This window comes from Cupressus sempervirens, chromosome 5 (assembly GCF_028749045.1).
Source record: "Cupressus sempervirens isolate cs-2001-9-10 chromosome 5, ASM2874904v1, whole genome shotgun sequence".
NCBI classification, from domain to species: Eukaryota; Viridiplantae; Streptophyta; class Pinopsida; order Cupressales; family Cupressaceae; genus Cupressus; species Cupressus sempervirens.
This window is the reverse complement of record NC_143122.1, coordinates 80,734,446-80,755,482: the sequence shown is the minus strand read 5'-3', so window position 1 is coordinate 80,755,482 and position 21,037 is coordinate 80,734,446. Positions and strand designations below refer to the sequence as shown.

Here is a 21,037-nt window from a genome sequence, read left to right as displayed (position 1 = left end):
CAGTATACACCATGAATAGAGTACAGATCAAAAAATGTACGAATAAGACTCCTTTTGAATTGTGGTTTGGTCATACACCTAAAGTATTTCATAACTTTTGGAAGTAAATGTTACATGAAGAGAGATGATGATATTGGCAAGTTTGATCCAAGAAGTGATGAAGATATGTTTCTTGGTTATTCATTGAAAAACAAAGCTTATAGAAGTTTTAACCATAGAGCTAAGACAATTGTTGAGTGTGCAAATGTGAAAGTTGATGAAAAGTTTGGAATTAATGAGAAAATGACGGATTACAATTCACATGAGGAAGAAGAAAATCCTAGAATTGTTAGAGAGAATGCAGAAGTTTTCTTTGAGACTAACAATGACTTGTAGAAAGATGTACAAATTGTTGAGCAAAGAGAAAATTGATCTGCACCAAGAGAAGAGATAAGAGTTGAGATAGCAACTCCTACACCTGACAAGAACCTGATAAAGAATCACCCTGCAGAGAAAATCATTGGAAGCAAAGACAAAGGAGTGATGAGGAATTGTGTTTGATTTCTCAAGTTGAACCTAAGAGTACAGATGAAGCATGCAAAGATGATCATTGGATTCAAGCAATGAAGGAAGAACTAGATCAGATTGTGAAGAATGACAAATGAGAATTGGTTCCTAGACCTAAAGACAAGAATTTTATAGGAACTAGATGGGTATTCAGAAACAAGATGAATGAACAGGGTGAAGTTGTGAGAAACAAAGTTAAACTAGTATGCAAAGGTTATTCACAATAGAAAAGAATAGATTATGAGAAAACATATGCTTGTGTAGCCAGAATGGAAGTAGTGAGAATGTTTTTGGCATATGTAGCAAATAAGAAATTCAAAGTGTATCAGGTGGATGTCAAAACAGCCTTTCTGAATGGAGAATTTGAAGAAGAGGTTTATATTGAGCAGCCTAAAGGTTTCCCTCTAACATAAAACAGAGATATGGTATGCAGATTGAAGAAAGCTCTATATGGTCTAAAGAAAGCACCTGGAACCTAGTATGCAAGGTTAGACTAGTATTTGGCAAAGCTTGGATTTTCTAAAGGTATGGAAGATAGTAACCCTGTATTTGAAAGAAATTGAGAATTGTTTGTTGATAATAGTAATATTTGTTGATAACATAATATTTGGAGGCAATGATGAAGCAAGTGATAAGTTTGTTGAAGAAATGAAGAATGAATTTGAGATGAGCACGATTGGAGAAATGAATTTTTTTCTAGGTTTAAGATTGTGCAAAACAGTAATGGTATTTTCATTTCACAAGCTAAGTATTTGAAAGACTTGTTGAAAAGATTTGGCTTGGAAATTGTAAGCCTCTTAGTACACCAATAATAATTGGCCACAAGCTATCTAGCAAAGATGAGACACCTACAGTTGAGCAGAAGTACAGATCCATGATTGTGGTTTGCAATATTTGACTCACACTAGACCAGATATAGAAAATGCAGTTGGGATTGTAGCTAGATTTCAAGATGATCCTAAGGAGTATCATTATACAGCAGTAAAGAGGATATTCAGATATTTGAAGGGAACATCTGATTATGGGATATGGTATGACATATCAAGTGATTTCACTTTATGTTCTTATATTGATGAGGATTAAGCAAGCAGTATGGATGATAGAAAAAGTACCAGTGGTGGAGCATTTTTCTAAGGAGGAAGATTGATTTCTTGGCTAAGCAAGAAACAAATTGCATTTCACAGAGTATGTAGCAGCAACAAACAATTGTAATCAAGTCACGTGGATGAAGCATATGTTGAAGGATATTGGAATAGAATTTTCAGAACCTGTTATCATATTTTATGATAACACAAGTACAGTATGTCTAAGGATCCTATATTGCATTCTAAGACTAAGCATATATCTATTAAATATCATGTTTTGAGAGAGAAAGTTGCAAAGAAAGAGATCAGATTGGAGTATGTCAGTACTAAAGATCAGATTGCATATATCTTTATGAAGCCCTTGCCTAAAGATACATTTGAGTACTAAAGAGGTATGCTTCAGGTTATGCCCCTACCTACTTCAAAGTAGATGATGCAGAGATTGCATCAGTCCAGTGGTATAGAGCACTATTTTTTGACTGGATTGAATGCTAATGCTTCCTAAATGGGGGAGTATCTAAGATGAGCAGAGTCACTAAGGATTCTTGGTAATTGGTCTTGAACAGTGTCTTTGAAGTTTGAACACTCGAGCTGGTTGAAGACTTGGAGCAATTGATTGACATAATGAAGCCTTTGCCATTGATGTCAATGGGGGAGAGAATGCATGAAAAACATCTCCTAGATATGGGGGAGAGAAGTGTGACATCTCCTAAATATGGGGGAGAAGTGCGTATGAGAAATATCCTCTAGATGAATGGGGGAGAGATAGTTGAATGAGGATAGATGAGCACATCTCTACTAAGGAGATTTAGAAAGATTCATGTAAATAAGGAGGGATATCTCTATAGGGGAGACACACAGCATGAGGAATTATTAATGCCAAAGGGGAAGATAAGTGCAGTGTTGATATCAATGGAGAGTAACTTTGTATGGGGGAGAAGTTGACAGTTGTTTAGTGTGTGAACAACTGATGCTAATCATAAGAGTTGCAGAAAAGAGCAATTTTATAGAGGATTTCATATTTGATTGATGAAGAGAATTTGAAAAGATGAGTATAGCAGCAGTTGCAACAAAGTGTTGTTTTGGTATTCTTGGAACTTAGATGTTTTTTCATCTATGTTTCCATCAATGCCACAGGAGGAGATTGTTAGAATGAATGCTGATGTATCCTAACCATTTGAGAGCATGTAGCATGATTGACATGTTACATTCATGACTGTGTTTGTCATTGATGAAAATATAGTATGGTTTTTGTGAAGACTGGCAGAGTAACCAACAGAGATTGTGGTTGTACGGATAGAGGATTGATGTTCAAGTAAAGCACAGTTAAGGACATGTTCCACACTGTGTCCTAATGACGGGGTTGAGTGCGCATGAAGTAAGTCGAAGACGTACAGAAGATATGTTTGATTTACAGAGAGCAGTACAGAGACAGAGTACCTGATATGCAATTTTTGATGATTGGATTATATCTCCTAACAAAGATAGAATCAGGATATGCAAAGTTATATAGAGTCAAACGACAGTTAGATGATGACGTCAACAAGTGTGCAAGGTCTGGAGTCGCACATGTGAGAAGTTCTTAAGATTGTGAGCCGACATTGTTGTGTGATTACAAAATAATTAATTATGGTCTCATTATAATTAATTGGGAAAGCCTCAAGGCCGACTCAAGGAATTGTTTTGAGGACTTGGTATAAAGGAAAGATGTTTTCCTTGTTTGAGAATAAGCATCAAGTGTATCAAGTGTGAAGTGTTGGAACAAGAGCAGAGTGTTTGGTAAATGCGAGTAAGCGATCCAAGAGATTATTGGATGCGAAGTTGGCAATCTGGTATCGAAATTAGAAGAAGCAGAGCAGTCCGGTTGATAGGACAAAGGAAGAGGAAGTACAAGTACAGTTCATTTCTATTATTTTGCAAAGAATAATGCAGAGATCATTTGGACAGTGGATTCATTGGGCTTGCCCCTGAAGCTGTTTGGACAATGGATCCATATGCCTTCCACAACTCCTAATAGGGTTGGCACAACTCCTAACAGGGATTCAAAGTCTCCTAAGAGGGACTGATATGTACTGAATATATCTCATAGACTCCCAACAAGATCCATCCTCTAACAAGGAATATTTATATTAGTACATCATTTTGTGGGTAACATCCCCACCAAAGTTTTCCCTCTGATCAAGGGTTTCCCTAGTTAACATATCTGGTGTTATCGTGTATGAGTATCTTGTTATGGTTGCTCATTATTGCTCATATGGTTAAGGATTGATCAGGCTTATAATTGTGATAATAGTTGAATAACTGATTCCCCCCCCCCCCCCCCTCAGTTATATCGATGGACTATATATTCTAACAAAAGTTGGCCTTGAGGCTTTCCCAATTTACAATAATAATATAGGGCATCCTTTAGATATTATATTACACGTTATATTAAAATTATAATCTTTTTCAAAGATATTTGCAATAGTTGGCTCACAGAGAACATCTTCCAAACAGACTTCCCCAAACCTCATAGAATGAACATCTATTTTCGCCATTTGTAACATAGCATCTTTAACATGTCTTTGACCTTCCTCTAAGCTCGCTCAACCGGATTACATCTCTGTTAAAAGATATAATCAATTTACTAGTAACCGCTTTCCCAAAACTCTCTCTAAAAGCAACCTTCAAAAAGCATCACATACTCTGTCATACTTCCATATTTCTATTTGCGCAGTGGACTGCAACATCTATAAGCATCTCTAAACATGTGCCTAAGAGTGCACATCCCAACTTGCTGACTGTTGACTGCACCAAACAATTCTTCATCTGTAACTCTAGTAATCTTCAAAGAATAAGGTATATGTTGACATCAATGACAAACACTATCATGAGCGCAACACATAATCTTTGAATCATGTCTCCAGTACTGCTATGATACTCCCCCATACAAATATTATCAGCATCCATGCTAGCAATCTCTCCATTTGGCATTGATGGCAACACAAATGAAAAACATCTAAGTACCATGAATACCAAATATATTTCTTCCTCATCTGCCTTTACTCCCCCATTCATGCTTCCTATGAATGTAAACATTCATCTTAGGCTCAGATAGGTTGCAAAGAATTTTTCATGTTCAAATCACAACCATACAGTAACCATCATGCACAAGGAAGGTGTCGATCTCCCCCATACACAAACATTTGTACACTCATATCAAGTATATATTCTTTCTCTCCCCAAAGGATGTTTTTCATGTACAATTCCCTCCCCCATTGAAAATAACAAAAGTATCATTATGTCAATTTTCTAAGTTTAGTCATTTCCAAAACAATCTACTTAAGCTCAAGTGTTCAAAGACACTGTTAAATACAAATACCAAGAGTCCTCAATGACTCAGCCCAAACACAACTACTCCCCCATAGGAGAAGCATCAGGCATCCAGTCCATGTAAAATATATAGTACTTTGATACCAATTATTAGAAAGTAAAGTCCACAAAGATAATTGAGAGGGGAGTGAATCAGTTATGTAATTGTCACCAAGTTTATTAATTCTAAAACATGTAAACAATCGATGCAACAAGCATAGAAAGATAACCATGCACAATAACACTAGATTTGTTAACTAGGGAAATCCTTGATCAAAGGGAAAACCCCAGTGGGGATGGTACCCACAGAATGAAGTACTAATATAAAAATTCCTTGTTAAAGGATAGAATGTTAGGAGCCAATGAAATACAATTAGTACATATGAGTCCCTGTTAGGAGATTTTGAATGCCTATTAGGAAATTCTAACTCTATTAGGAGATGTGCCAACCCTATTAGGGGTTGAAAGGGAGGACAATTGAACCCACTGTCCAAATAGCCTCAAAAGAAATCTTCACTAGACAATCTTCCGGATAAAGATATCCAAGATCTTTGATCTGACTAAACAGCCACTCCTTTGCCAATACAGTTCCTTTGAAGCTCACAGTATATCTTCAACATCAATCTTTGATCTGATCAAATACAATTTCGCATCCAAGTTCGTAAAACCAACAAAATGATCTCACTAATGATTACAACCAAGGAAACAATCTTTCCTTTATACCAAGTCCTAAAACAGATATTGAGTTGGACTTGAGGCTTTCCCAATTTACAATAATAATATAGGACATCCTTAAGATATTACATTACACGTTACATTACAATTATAATGGTTTTCAAAGATATTTGCAATCGTCAACTCACATTGAACATCTTCCAAACAAACTTCGCCAAACCTCACAGAATAAATATCAGTTTCCACCATCTGGAACACAGCATCTTTAACATGTCTCTGACCTTCTTCTAAGCTCGCTCAACCGGATTACATCTGTGTTAAAAGATATAATCAATTTACCAGTAACCGCTTTCTAGAATCTCTCTCTAAAAGAAACCTTCAGAAAGCATCGCGTAACTTTGTCATATTTCCATATTTTTGTCTACACATTTAACTCTAACATCTATAAGTATCTCTGAGCGCACATCCCAACTAGTTGACTGTTGACTACGCTAAACAATTCTTCCTTTGTAACTCTGGTAATCTTTACAAAATAAGGTATATGTTGACATCAATGACAACACTGTCATGAATGCAACACATAAGCTCTGAATCATGTCTCTAGTACTGGTTACTCCACCATAGAAATATCATCAGCATTCATGCTACCACGAATAAGTCCTCACAACCATCTAATCTTGTTGGTAACATCAAATAGACATTTTGATAAGGCTGATACATATCCAGAAGATCAAAGCCAACTGCATAGCAAGAAAGCCCAATAAAGAAGAAATTACAATAGGTTGCAAGTTCCTCTTCAACTAAGCAGACTTGGAGTGCATACCTCTCCATCCACTCACTCAAGCACAACCATTTGGGTGCAATAGAATAGAGGATTTAATCTATATACAATCCAACCATCGTCTCTTGTTACATAAGAAACTCGAAGATGTGAGATGTGACAAAAAATTGGGATCTAACCTTTGCGTCTGCTGGTTTAAATGCTACAGCTGCAAAGCAAAGCATGCTTAAGTCTCCAAAGATGGGGCAGTTTTTGCACTTGGCAGAACTACTAGGAGTGACAATCTAGTTGATTGTGGTTCAACTGAAATCGAACCAAATCTTGACAATAAAGTTCATATATAATCCCTTCATATTGTGATGAGGAAATATCATAATTTGCTCCAATCAGTCCTTGGATAGCACATATATTGCTACATATGTCTGAAATGCAAGATAAAAGACATTAAGAACATGTCTACTTGCAGATTTATTGTAAAAAAAAGCACATGAGAGTTGATATAAAATCAATGATATTTAGAAGAAATGAATAAATAAAGAATGAAGGCTCGAGAAGATAGTAAAACACAATCAAATCAACGATTCTAGAGGTTTCATCCGTAAGACAAACATGACTTTTCAAATTCCACAAAAATGTTAACTGAAGCTTTGGTTGTCCTAATTTAGTATAGAAGCTGTATGCAATGATGTGCATAGAATGAGAACCATCATTTGAATTATGCTAGCTTGGAAATACAATGTAAGCTATGACTATTTTAGACAGGTCATTTATGCAGACTGAACAATTCCAACTCACAAATGTAGTTTCTTTGTTGTTTCTCAGCAAGAAGAATTCACTTTAGCTTAAACTAGACAATGATGTCTCAAGTTGTAAGATACACATCATTGTGGAATGATAACCTTTTTCATGAAATGAATGCTAAAAAAAGAAAAACTGCTTTACAAATTGAAATAAATGATCATTACAAGACAATGTAAAACTGAAAAATGTGAACTGTTTGCAAATTGATAAAGAAAAGAAATGCAAACCTGTCTAGTCTCAAATTCTAAACGATTGAAATGATTAATGACACTTTCACGAAACACTTGCAGCTCAGGTTTCTTGGAATCCAAGTTGCATTCATAAATAATACTAGGAGTAAGAAAGCTTCTAAAATTAATAAATGCCACTGAGTCATTACGCCTTCCAGATATGCCTGAAATTGTCCCAATATCTATTGACAAGTTATGGAGCAGCTGGCCTGTTTCGGAATGCCTCACTTGCAGAACATACTTGACATCTCTCAGATAACAAATCAATAGTTTATCATTATTAACGGCATGAGCTGACACAAGGACATCAGTTTTAGACTCTTCAATCATATCTTTCCAACACTCTGGCTCTCTAATATCCACGTGGACCAGCTTATATCTTGGAGCATTTTGATTGGTCCGGAAAATAAAACTTGTCTGATTATTTAAGATGAGATGGTAGTGTGCATCAAAATCATCAACAAGTTTAATAAATAGTAGCATGCTTTTATTTTCTTTGACTTCTTCAAGTTGCTGAGACAGAGTAGTAATATCGCAATAGTAGACCATGTTCATAGGTTTACAGCCCTCTCTAATGTACAGAATCATATACTGCCACAAGTCAAAGAATTTTATCAGGACCAAAGAAAATCAACAAAATCAACAAAAAGATCAGTGACAATGCATGTCTTGATATTCTGAACTAAATATTTCTTTTAGTGACTTCAAAAACTTCGAATTCTCAATATACATCATATGTTTTCTTAATGAAATATCTCTACCACTATACACAGAAACAAAATTAAAAACCTAAGTTTGTAAAGAAGCAAAGAAGAGGAAAATGAGGTTTCTATGTTATCCCTCAATGAAAAGATTACTGCCATTCAGAAAAAGCAGCAAGGTCACCATAAATTTCAGATTGGAGAAGCAGTCAAGAAATTGATGATGCAAAATACACACAACTTAAGGCTTCTTGAGTCCATAAGAATATTTACAGGCTAGAGGTGAAAAAAAACCTACATGAGCATGAGCCCATATAAGATCAGGTGCCTTTCAACATGAATATTTACTGGCTAAATAAAAACTAAATTCTAAAAGAAAATGAGCCCATATAATACCACGTGGATCATTATAAAATTAAAAATATAAAAGCAAGTATACTTTATAACCTTTCCATCTTCAGTTATTGCAGTTTTGAACATTCTCTTAGGATTTTTAAGATCTTCCCAACACAGGACATCCTCTGACTGGTTAGTTCCTAAAATGTGGTAATAAACCTGATGATTTAGATTGATATTTGTTTCAGTTCCTTGATCCACCTCCTCTCCTTTCCTGCAAAAAGCATCAAATTATGAAAATTTTGAGAAATGGTTACCTCAAATACTGAAAATTCAAAAACTAGAACCTATCCACAAAACAACTTACATGGGAGAAGGAAAACGGCTATAAAAGAAACCCCTATTATCTTGAGTCCATGCAATGGATGTGAACTTGACCTATTATCAGAAGCAAAAATACCCTGCATTAGCATGAAATACAAGAGAAACTTGAAGAAACAAGAGACATTGCAGAGGAAAACACCAAGCTCACCCATAATAGAAAATCGAGTTCCATGCACTTATCTGGCACATGTATGAGCTTTATAGTCACCCAATCACTGCCCCTAGAGCTTAAGCCAACTGCCACATATTCTCCATTTTCACTCACAGAGCAATTACTCAAAGCAATAGTTCCACCTTCTCCAAGCTTATTTGGATCAAATAGGATCTCCGGTTCCCCAGTAAGGTCATCCTGAAATAAACAATTCCAGACGAGTGAGGAAAGTCTGCAAGAAGGTAGCAACAGCATTGAATTTCTTTCGTATTTAATTAAAATATAAATTAATCAGCTCCCCAGTGCTGAATTATATAAATATACATGCTACTAGTTCTGTGTGGAAGAAGACCTGGACGTAAAGAACACTTTGAGGCTGAAGACCTGTGTTGTAGAAGTAGAAATACTTGTTGCCTCTTCTGAAAGGGCGACTGTACCTTTGGCGGTCACTGAGGTTGCTGATGTATTCTCTCAGTTTCTCTCTTGTTTCACATGTCTGAAGAAAAGATTCAGTTAACTCTGCTTGCTTTGCAACAAAATGTTTGACCTGTTTTGAATGGGGATCTTCAAGCCTGTCAAATTCAGAAGTGTTCCATTAATAGCTAATAGGACCAAGGAAACTAATTCTCCTTAGGTAACCAATTCAATCTGAAGTTCATTTTTAAGAAAAAAATTCTTTACTCTGACTTCATTGGCCTTTCATATTTTTCAACAAAAGTTAGATATAAGTTATATATCCCAAGCATAGCCAAGTTCAAGATATTCTTGATTCTTGATTTCTACAGTTACAAGTAAAAGTCAAATCCTGTAAAAGTGTTTATCTCGAATGTCAAATCATGCAAAAGTATTCTTTTAGTTTCTACCATCAGTGTCTGCACTAGATGAACCTGCACTGTTCTAGCTAATGATAAGTGAAGCATTTCTATGAAACAGAAACTGAGGTTGATAAAGATAAGACAAGATAAATTTATTAGTGTCCAACAACAGACCGCAAAGAGGGTCTAAGGGACTGAAAACATATGCAATGGATGGATGCAATATACTACCCGCTAGCTTGTTCAGTGAGCCAGATATCTTTGGAAGCAGGAATCAAAGCTATTGCAAGTAAAACTTAAATGGAGGAGACATGAAGAAAAGGAAGATACCAAAAATCTGTGATAAACTAGCCAACGCAGCTATTTTACATGGATTTTCTGAGAGGTAAATACGTGCATATTGTCAAAAGTGTCTCAACTGCCAAACTCCTGAAGCCTGCAACAAAAATATATAAGAACTGACTAGTTTTTGAGTTCAATAACAAGCAATACACCAATTTAATGTTTTAGATCCCACTTGCCGAAATCCATATGAGGATTGTTTTCCATTTACCTTGTGTGCTACACTATTATTTAAATTTTCTAGTCAAATTCATGACCAAGCCCAATAATAATTTGGAACTCATCAATCCACCAAAGTACTCCAAAATTGATGGAGAGAAAGGTGTGATGGTTGCAGTCATACATGCCATGAATCAATCCAACGGAGGGTGCAATGCAAATTAAAGTTGAGGAAATCAAACCCTCAACATAGGCCTGCTATGGCATAAGGGCAGTGGTTGAACAACCTAGCTTCCTGGCTTATGGTGAACAAAAGAAAAGTTTACAAAAGCCCTAATTTTTATTACATTAGTGTTGGTATACAGATTTGTCCTTTAACAGAAAGAAATAACTAAGAACTTCTACGCCCAAATTTGCAAGACAAATACAAGTTTCCAACAATTGAGGAATTTTAACTTCTTTGATTCCTCTTTGAATTTTGGTAAGGTTCAGCTTCCTTATTAGATGTTCAATCAAAACTTCCTTTTAAATGGGATTACTTTTAACCAGAAAGTAATAGGCTTCCCATCTATTCTTTGATAGAGGGATAATCAAAAATCAGCAAATGAACATACAAGAAAGAACAAAACAAAGAGAACGCACAGTTTCTCTATCAATTGCTTCTCAAAAAGACATATAGAACAAAGGCTTATTTTAACATATCTACCATATATCATCCAACATCAGAAAAAGTTTTCAATAGTTCGACGTCAATTTAGTACTAAATCAACAACGAACCAATCCACAGCATACAATCTTCGAATAATCAGATCTTTTTCATTCCAAAAAGAACAATCCTGTTCAAGTATAATGCTGGAAAATTTAGAAAAGCATCTATGTAACTATTAAAACTTAGATTTAAGTTCGCAATATGATATCCATCAAAAACTGCTAACCCCTAGCACTACTGACTTTTCGACTTAAATAGAAAGCTATCCGAGAATCTCCCTTAAAACTTGATACTCAGACAGTTAAAAGTAGTTATGAAAACCAACTTAAGGGTACACAGACCCAAAAATTAACTTTAGAAATAGAAACCAAATGTCTTAAAAGCATTAGAAAGATAAAACTTAATCATTCGCCGATTGGTCAAGCAGTTCTTCTTCCTCCTCATCTTCAACATCAGCCTGTCCACGTGCTAGCTTCCATGTCTTGAACGCGTTCATGAACTCAGTCATGGCAGTTGTATTCGGGCTCTTGATGCTCTACAATCAATTTTTCCAGACGTCCCTATCCACTCTCATTTTATTCACGATATCCAAATAACTAAGAAGTCGCAAAGTGCACACGCCTAACATTATCTCGCTCTTAGCCACTTTGGAGAAGTCAAACAATGTGAGATCAATTTTATCTTTTATAGAGTTCATGCGCTCTTCATATTGTTTGATCATGATCTCCACATCGAAACCTCCTTTCAGAGGAGTGGAAAAAGCTGAGCCAATTGACTGAAAGTCACTATTTACATTTTCAAGCAATGTTTTGAATTCTCTTTCACATGACTGCATCCTAGAAATAGCAGAACTGTAATTAGATACCCTCCAGGCTATGTTCTTTCCTAAAACCTGAATCAACCCCGCGTCTACATGCTGCAGTGGGTTTTCCTTCACAAAATTTTTTGGTCTATAATCTCCTACCTCTACCAATTGAGTTACCATAGCTGAAAATCTCTCGAATTCACCCTTCCAAACTGCTGACTGAATGCGGGATTCATCAAGTGTGGCCCCGGCAAAAGAAACGATTTCATGCAGATTTTGCATGAGTTTAGCAACCTGATTTGTTACTAGGCCAATCCAATTGAACATAATTGCCATCATCATCTTTCCTTTCTTTAAGTCAACTAGCAAATGTTGGTTCTCAAGGGCACTAGAATCAAAGGTAAGCCGCAGTTGGTCACTGGGAACTGAACTTTGACCTTTCAGTGAGTTTATGTATTTAGCCATTGCATTTATCTCAGCTTTCAGTTTCTTCTTTTCAATCCTATCTTTCTGCAACTATAGCACAATTTGTTTGGTGGATGCTTTCAACCAGTGTTCCTTTGTCTCACGGTTCACCACCCCCAAATTTGTGCATGTGATTTCAAAATTGTTCAGATCCAATTCATCAGTTCCCTCTTTTTGATTGTAGGTGGCCACTTTAGCTATACTTCTTCCCGTTGCACTATCAAAAGTTATTCTGGTTGTGCTTTTAGTCCTTTTAGATTTCCTTTTAGATTTTGGGGCCTTGTTGGTATACTTGCTCACAATGTCGTCAACAGGAAAAGAAACAGGAACTAAACTCCTCTTCCTATTTACTGAAGCTACGAGCCAGTTAGGAGTAATAGCATCCTTTTGCGATTCAGTACCTTTTTCAAGGGTGTTTACGACTTGTATCCTTGGAGGAGATGAACCTACTATCATCTGGACTCTTTGGCTATTGTTAATAAGTTCACCACCTAGCTCTTTATCTAGTTCACCATCTACCTGGATTACCTGGTGAAGTTTTACAGGTACTGACATTTTGGTTTTCTTGTTAGAACGAGCTTTCTGTACAAGAGGTGGATTATGGATCTACCTTTTAGAAATCCTTTGTGACCTTCTATTACTTGCAATTGTAAGACCAACATTAGAAACAGGGTCAATCCTGTCATTAGTATGTATGGCCTTTTCATTCTCAACCAAGATTGTCTTTTCAATCACATTGGTTGTTCTTTCAAGAATATTATTCGCTTTTTTAGAGTTCCAATGTATGACAACCGTGTTAGAAATTATGAGTTCAATTTCTTGGGGGGCTGGGGTATCAACTCTGTCTTCTTCTATGTCTGTGATATCTATACCTAGTTTCAATTGAAATAGGTGGACTCGTGCAACAATGAACCTTGATGACTCTCTTCTTCTCACTTCCAACTCATCTACACAATCCTCCCGAAAATCTTCTACATTAGGGACATGTACAATCTTTGCATGAGTATCAAGTAGACTATGAATAACTCTTTTTCTATCAAATTCTGGTCTAGCCTGATAGAAGTCAAAACCAAGCTTTACCAAGTCAGAGCTTATATATGTTGCATCTTCCATGCTTCTGCATGTCAATTTGCCTAACTTAACTGGGAAAATATTATCACAAGCCTCTTCAGCCGAGAATTTGTTTATCATAGCAATTAATTGTCGAGCTACCTCTGCCAAGAGAAAGCAATCAAGAGCGAACCTAGGAAGGCGTATAGGCTCTTCATCAAAACCCCCTACCCTCAAATAAGTGAATTTAGGGAATTGAATGTACAAGCTATTGAAAGATTGAATGAGCTTTTGAGACTCAGGGGACAATCTATGGTGCAAGGGACTTTTCAATTCAAAACACAACTTTCCAAAAAAGACATCATGGACCCTTCTGAAGTCTTCCAAGGCTCTATCCTTATGCAACATGGGGCAATAATTATATATGGTAATGTTCTTAGTCCAGGGTTCATGGGGTAAATGTTGTAAATCCTGAGTGCTAGCTAGCATATACATCAAATAAGATGACATAAAAAAGTTCTTTTTCAAATTTAGAGCACCCTTCAGCTGACTTCTGAGAGAGCTAGCTATTAATTCCACCCAGTCTAGGAATTGTGAGCCCTTTAACACAATTTGAATATAAAAGAAATCCACCCTTCAAAGACGGAGACATCAGGAGACCCACAAATTCTATGCAGTAGAATCTTTATATCTTGGACTTGAAAGGTCATCTGGTTTTTCTTCAAGGTTTTGGGTAACCTAGAACCACCTTTGTAGAAAGACTCAGTCTAGCTGTTTGCTATGGTGTTCCTATAGACATTTGCTTGCTCTAAAAATCTAGCCGCAGACAATGCGGGAGTCAAGTCAGCAAATTGCTGCTCCTCCAGGTGAAATAATTTGGATATGGTTTCTCTATTGATGCCTCAGCAACACGCTTCCATCTTTCTTCAATATATTCCCTCCAGACACATTATACATATGAATGCACTCTTGAATTAACTTTGGACAAGGGTAGGCTGGTGGGAAGGTGGAGGTCATGAGGAGATTAGTATCCAACACTTTAGTGGAAAAAGGTTTCGCAAGTTTTTCACACAATCTCTCTGCAACACTCCCCAAATCAACCCCCAATAGGTCTATGTCAAATACTATAGGTGATTTACATTGCAAACTACGAGTATTCCCGAATAAGTGCAGTGTAGACTCCATGAACTTTACTCATATTTGAAAACAAAGAAACAACCACAAATATGCTTCGCTTAACAAGCGGGAGAAAAATAACCAGAGAGCAGAAGGGTTACCTAAAGAGCGACAATCGTTATAGATATGGAAGAAGGCTTGCTCTCTCCGATTTTCTTGCGACTGATTTTTTCGGATAAGAAAAGAAACTTTATGCTTTTTTAAAGGTAAAGCCTTCTTCATATACATCTCGAAAATAGGGATGGTCATTAACTATGTGGAGGACAGAATTAATTTCAACATGCCGCAAGGGTAGGGTGACAAGACAAATTAGTGACTGACATTAAACAGGAAACAAGTACTTCAAATGATTACTGCCCTTTGCACATGCCAAATCCTTATTTCCGCACTCCCAAATCAAGGTTCTAGCGCGATCATTTATGATGACCTTACTTCAACCATTAATTACTTGCACTTACCCTTAAATTATGACATCACCCATGATCGTGTCAGACTTGATGAGGCATCCAGCTGTTGCATGTCCTTCACACATGTGTATACACGACATGTTGATTGGGCCCACCAAGAAACATTGTCTTTGAGAACCAGAAGAAGTGTTGAACTTGTGAACTAGTTCAATTGGTACAAAGGGTTCAAGGCAGCTTCGTGCTATCTGAACTTGGTACAAGGAGTACAAAAGGTTCAAGGGGTACAAAGAAGTTTATATTTTATACCAAGAAACTTTCGAATTTTTTATAAGATGCTTTCGGGATAATCACTCCTGATCAAGGCTTTCTAAGGGAAAGATGTGATCAACAATTAGCTTGAGGGAAGGATGAATTAAAAGAATGAGGTTGGTGAATGATCGATGAAAATGTTATCATACCTCAAAGTACATTTGACTCTTGACGGAACCGATGGTTCAACAAAAACATTTGAAAACAAGAGTGAACCAAAAATAAAGAATATAAATGGCAACTCTGAAAAATCGTGAACTAACAATTAGCTTGTTCAGTCATACATTTAATTGAAATGTTCCTTTCATTTTAGAGAGAGCAATTCGACCAACTATTTTTTGTATTAAAGATTGTTTACAAACTTTGTGCTCATTCAAGCAACAACATGAGACTTACAACCTTACTCAAGCTCATTATAAGCAGCCACACTAGAAACAACAATTGGAAGACCAAGAGTCTCAACATAGAATCCACCTTTTACAATGAGACAAATATAACCAATGGAACACCAGTAGTCACAACTTATAATTCCACAGAGATGTCCTTCTTGGGATTTGAACCAGGGTCTCCACAATGAGAACTGATTACCTCAACCAACTTAGCTAAACCCCTAGGACCAACTTGCCCAGCATTCAAAATGTTCCACCTGAACAATTAATATTTGATCTTTGTGAGCATTGAGAAAACCTGCACCACTGATGTAGGCGGTTTTTGCAGGCTGAGAAAGCTGCTTACAACGTACAATGCATCTTCGGAGCTGAATCTTTTAAGAGTGCTTTCAGAGCATCGGGTACTCATTAATCACAATACTTTCCTGTAAAATTCTTTCTCATATGGAACATACCTGATGTCAACAAATAATCATTGGAGTTGAACAGAGAGTACCTACCAGTTTTATACAGAATGTGTTTTGTATTATTTAGTATCAAAATCTGCAAGAGACAAAATCAACCTGTAACTCGCAAGGTCATGCAAACGACCCTGACTTAAACCCGGTAAGGATTAGAGTTAAATGTGTATATATTGTGAGTTTGGCATTCTCTTTTAAAAAAAAGGTCTTACAGCAACAAGAAATAATCATAAACTCAAAGATATATATGTTCTCAGAGACTTACCAGCGGTAAGGATCGGGAATAAGCACTCCATGATAGTTATCCATCACTGTTGCATCCCTCACTGCTTCTGGATACTGAAAGGAATCATCCAACTCGGGTAATGCACCCATTATTTACACAAAGAAGGAAAAAGTGTTTTCTTAATCAAATCCCCTTGGAACTACTAAAGTAGACTAAGCGACAATGTGGATGCGACCGAATTCATAGTAGGAAGTCCCCATGATCTTTACAAAAGCCTTGAACGTGTATTGACTGTGACCGAGTTTAGAAAAGCTAACAACGTAATAAGCCCTGCACACAACTGATGCTTAACGGAAATTATCAGCAATATTCTCATCCCCCATATTCACAGATATTATACAGTACTACAAGAATTACACAATCAATTTGCAAAATTGAAAGGTCTACGTCAGCCAAACAATACTGAAATCAGACTTACCCAAAAATAAAATTAGATGGTAAATGTGTACAAGTCTTTTATCAGAGTCAATTTAGGTAATCAAATCCAATGCATCTTCAGCAGGCACAGCCCAATTCGAATAGTCGGGCAACATGTGCATCAATATGTATAGAATGGTTAAGCAGGCCAGCTCTCTGAAACTTGCAAGCCATTTATAATTCCACGCGACACATTGCTCAGCTAGGATTTTTTAAAATTATTGATTTTGAATAATAACAAAAAAGTTAAGCAACGCAACTTATATACTGAAACCAAACATTCTTGACAAGGATTTAATGGTGTGATGAAAACAACCAGTTCCAATCCATAAACTGCAGTAGAATCCCAATTCAGATTGTTTGATACATGTGAGAACGATTCAATGGACAGCATATCACAAAACCATAAAGTCATGAGAGTCAGAACCTTGAAAGTCTCTGAAGTAATATAAAAGACACATATTCATCCAAAAATCTATTATAGTCATGTATTATTCCCTGCAACTTAATTGTTGCTGATTAGATATTTCGGTTGGGGAGGTGACTTGTGGAGTAATTCTACATTTGACTCAATAAAATATGGATAGAAGACACAGGTTTGCGACAATGTCTAACTTTACCTTTTTCTTTTTTAAATTCTTCCCAATTCTATATTCTGAAGGTACAAAACAATGACCCGTTGCCAGCGATGCACTATATTACTTTGCACGAGTTTTATTCTATATTTTATTTTATTTTAAATAAACTTTTTTGGAAGTGGAATAGATCTCTTTTCCATAAGTGAGCGGTTAGACATTAACTAAGTAATCAGCTTTAGGATTGATGATGGAGAATAAAGTTGATGTTGTTTTAATTCTAAAAATTGACATTTCAAACTTTCATCTTTTAACATATGTTATTAGTTTCTATTGTTGTTTACCTATTTTTTAAGATTTCGATGTTACTTTAGAAAAGAAAAATATTGCTACTTAAAGTTGTCCACATCCAATCAGGTTTTATTTTAATCTAACCAAAAAAGTTAAGTAAATAAATAGTTCTTATTAATTATATCTTAACCACTAATTAAAGAAATGTTTTTATTTAATTGATTCATTCTATCATATGTCCATTTTTATTCTAAAATATAATTAAATAGACATTTATTTTACTTTATTTCATGATTTACATATATTATCCTAAAAAGTTTTATCTAATTGGAGGCTCTAGTGCTTAGTAGACCTCATTTTAGTGATTTCAAGACTTGAGTGTATTTATGCTTGATTTCTTACATCTTTCATTTTTTCTCCTTAAGCTTTTGACACTTCCCAAGCCCCAAACTCACTTTGAAATTAACCCTATTGAGTCTAGGTTGACCTAGACTCAATAGGGTTGATTTAAGTGGACCTTGGGCCCAATGCAAAGTTGTTTTGTTTTATGGTCTTATCTATGGTTGGTTTGACAATATCGAATCCCAAAATCAATATAAAAGGGGATCAACTCCTCTCATTTTGGCATTCATCTATTTTGTAAGCTATTTCACAATCATAAGCAATTGATCAATCAATCATGCAAGTAGTTATTAGTGATTTCAAAAGCAAGTGCAATCAAGCTGATTACAAATATGGATTCAAGATTTGATGCAAGCATCCAAATCAAGATCTCTAAGTCTTTCTTCTCTTCAAAATCCCTTCAAGAAAAGGCAATCTTCTCTCATTGATGCAAGTTTCTCTCTCCAATGGTAGCCAAGTAGAGGAATTCACAAGAAGGAAAGAAGATCCATGTCTATTATTCTTATCTCTCCTTCTCAATTAAAGGGATCAAGCATACATTCATTCACGATCTAGGATTTGGAAAGTGTAGATCCATGCATTTGTGGAGACTGATGCAAGAGCACTAAGCTTGGTTCTTGAGGACCCTATGTTTTGTGAGCTTGGGGTTATGTTTGGGGCCTATCTGTGAACTTTTCCCTATGTTAGCATAAAGTTTGGATTGATCATGTTCAAGTTATAGCTCTTTTGGTGGCTATTGGTAGTGTGTTCTTCCTTTGTTGGACAAATGTTGGAGATTGTTTTTGCAATCTTCGATCCATGGTAGTTATCTTATGTGATCTTGGATATGGAGTTTTGGTTAGAAGGTAGACCTATATCTAAGGTTGTGTACTCTTATTTTATCATATGAGTTAGTTATCTTTATAAACTTGGAGCCTATCCTAAGTGTTTATTTAATGTAATCTGTCGGGCCAACTTGTGGCTTGCTAGGTATAAGTATAGAGTCTTGAGATGTCTAGAGTCATCAGTTGTTAGCATGGATTAGCTAGGAGCATCTTGAGGAACAATAGCTAGGAGGTGGAAGCTTGCCTATGAGATTGAGTTGTATTCTTCTTTGTCCTAATCATGAAGGCCTTACAACTTGACATGTTGGATGCAAATATTATGTTGCTATTATGAGAACGAGTGTTGTTTTGGATTGAATATTTGTGTTATTATTTATTTTTTGTTTTATGGTTATTTGTTGGGGGCTTGGTCACCTCCAAGGGGGTATGCTTGACCTTACACTGCATTAAATAGTATTGTAAATCTTATGTTGCTATTATGAGAATGTTGTTTTGGATCTAATTCTTTGTGTTATTATTATTATTATTTGTATAGTTATTTTTTGGGGGCTTGGTCACCTCCAAGGGGGTACTCTGAACCTTAAACTACATTAAATGGTATCAAAGAAAAAATTGATCTTGTGCTAGTTGTGTGGTGGATTGGTTATCAATGAAGTTGTGAGGTAGTAGATCATGTTTTGGCTCACAATCATAGAGGACTCATAGATGGATCATTTTGGTTGTGAAACCTTGATGTGAGAAGATGAAATTTTCCATGAGTAAAGAGATAAGGTAGTCTTGTTTGAGTTAGCATCTTTCAATCAAAAAGAGATTTATTTGGCTGATCAGAAGGATTATTTGAAGAAGAAGATAGTTCACAGATAAAGAAGTGTTAGATGTTGAAGAAGTGCATGATGACTCCATTGAAGATGATGAAGTATCTTTTGGTTTTCATGAGCTATGGATGGATCTAACATGGAAATTGAAGAGCATATTATTGTAGACAATGAGATTGTCGATGATGAGAGTTTCACTTGTGTTGATGAGGAATTACATATTATTGGTGATGTGAATATGGTTTTGGATTTACTTGTTGTTGCATATATAGTTAGGGATTCTATAGTTGTTGATATGGACATGGATTTACATGTTGTTGGTATGGATGGTGCTACTAATGTGGAGTTGGATATACATGTTGTTGATGTGGACTCACTTGATTATGATTTGATTGAGGATCTACATGTTACTATTGATTTGTATTTACATGTTGTTGATGTGGATTTTCTTGTGATTGACATGGTTGAGGGTTTACATGTTGCTATTATTGTGAATTTGGGTTTACATGTTGTTAATTTGGTTTTGAAGTTGCATATATTGCTAACATAGTTTTCATGTGTAATTATTCTTCTATTACTGGTTGTGATCAGTTGTAGAGATTATTTGTGAAGCCTTATGATATTCAATTTGCTCATGTGGGTGAGCATGTTGATGGCTTAGATGTGGTACAAAAGATTTTGATGTTTGAATGGAAGAAGTAGGGATGGTTGATTTGTTGATGTATGCTCTTGTATTTTTTGGATTGGAAGCCTTTGGTGAAGATAAAGTTGAGTTCAAATATTTCTTTTGGTATCAAAGTATGGGACACACTTTTCTATTTACCTTGGGAATCTAATGTTGGAGCATCGAGCTTGGATTTTGAGGACCCTATATGCTGTGAGCTTGGGTTTATGTTTGGGGCCTATTTGTGGATGGTTCCCTATGTTTGCATAACATTTAGATTGATCATGTTCAAGTTACAAACCCTTTTCATGGCTATCGGTAATGTGTTCTTCCTTTGTTAGACAGACGTTGGAGATTATTTTTGCAATCTTCTACTTGTGGGAGTTATCTTATGTGATCTTGGATCTAGATTGTTGTTTAGCATGTGGACCTATGTCTAAATTCACATAATCTTATTTTATCTTATGAGTTAGTTATGTTTGTAAACTTGGGTCATATCCTAAGTGTTTATTTAATGTAAGCTACTAGACCAACTTGTAGCTAGCTAAGTATAAGTATAGAGTCTTGAGATGTCTAGAGTCATTAGTTGTTGGCATGGATTAACTACGAGCGTCTTGAGGGATTGTTGTGATGTG

The 21,037-nt window shown here is 35.9% G+C and overlaps 1 protein-coding gene across 2 annotated transcripts in view; it reads right to left on the bottom strand.

The window, feature by feature from the left end:
- The window catches only part of LOC149554650 (uncharacterized), a 105,376-nt gene extending 88,229 nt beyond the window's left edge, over window positions 1-17,147 (bottom strand). For both annotated transcript variants that reach the window (XM_089828712.1, XM_089828713.1), the window contains exons 1-7: window positions 16,833-17,147; window positions 16,394-16,694; window positions 9,394-9,613; window positions 9,039-9,239; window positions 8,874-8,944; window positions 8,618-8,780; window positions 7,467-8,060 (exon numbers count right to left, since the gene is read on the bottom strand). In XM_089828712.1, the coding sequence (XP_089684838.1) occupies window positions 7,467-8,060; window positions 8,618-8,780; window positions 8,874-8,944; window positions 9,039-9,239; window positions 9,394-9,613; window positions 16,394-16,503 (1,359 nt within the window). In that variant the 5' untranslated portion in view covers window positions 16,504-16,694; window positions 16,833-17,147. The remainder of the gene's footprint in view (window positions 1-7,466; window positions 8,061-8,617; window positions 8,781-8,873; window positions 8,945-9,038; window positions 9,240-9,393; window positions 9,614-16,393; window positions 16,695-16,832) is intronic.
- Window positions 17,148-21,037: the final 3,890 nt, after the last annotated feature.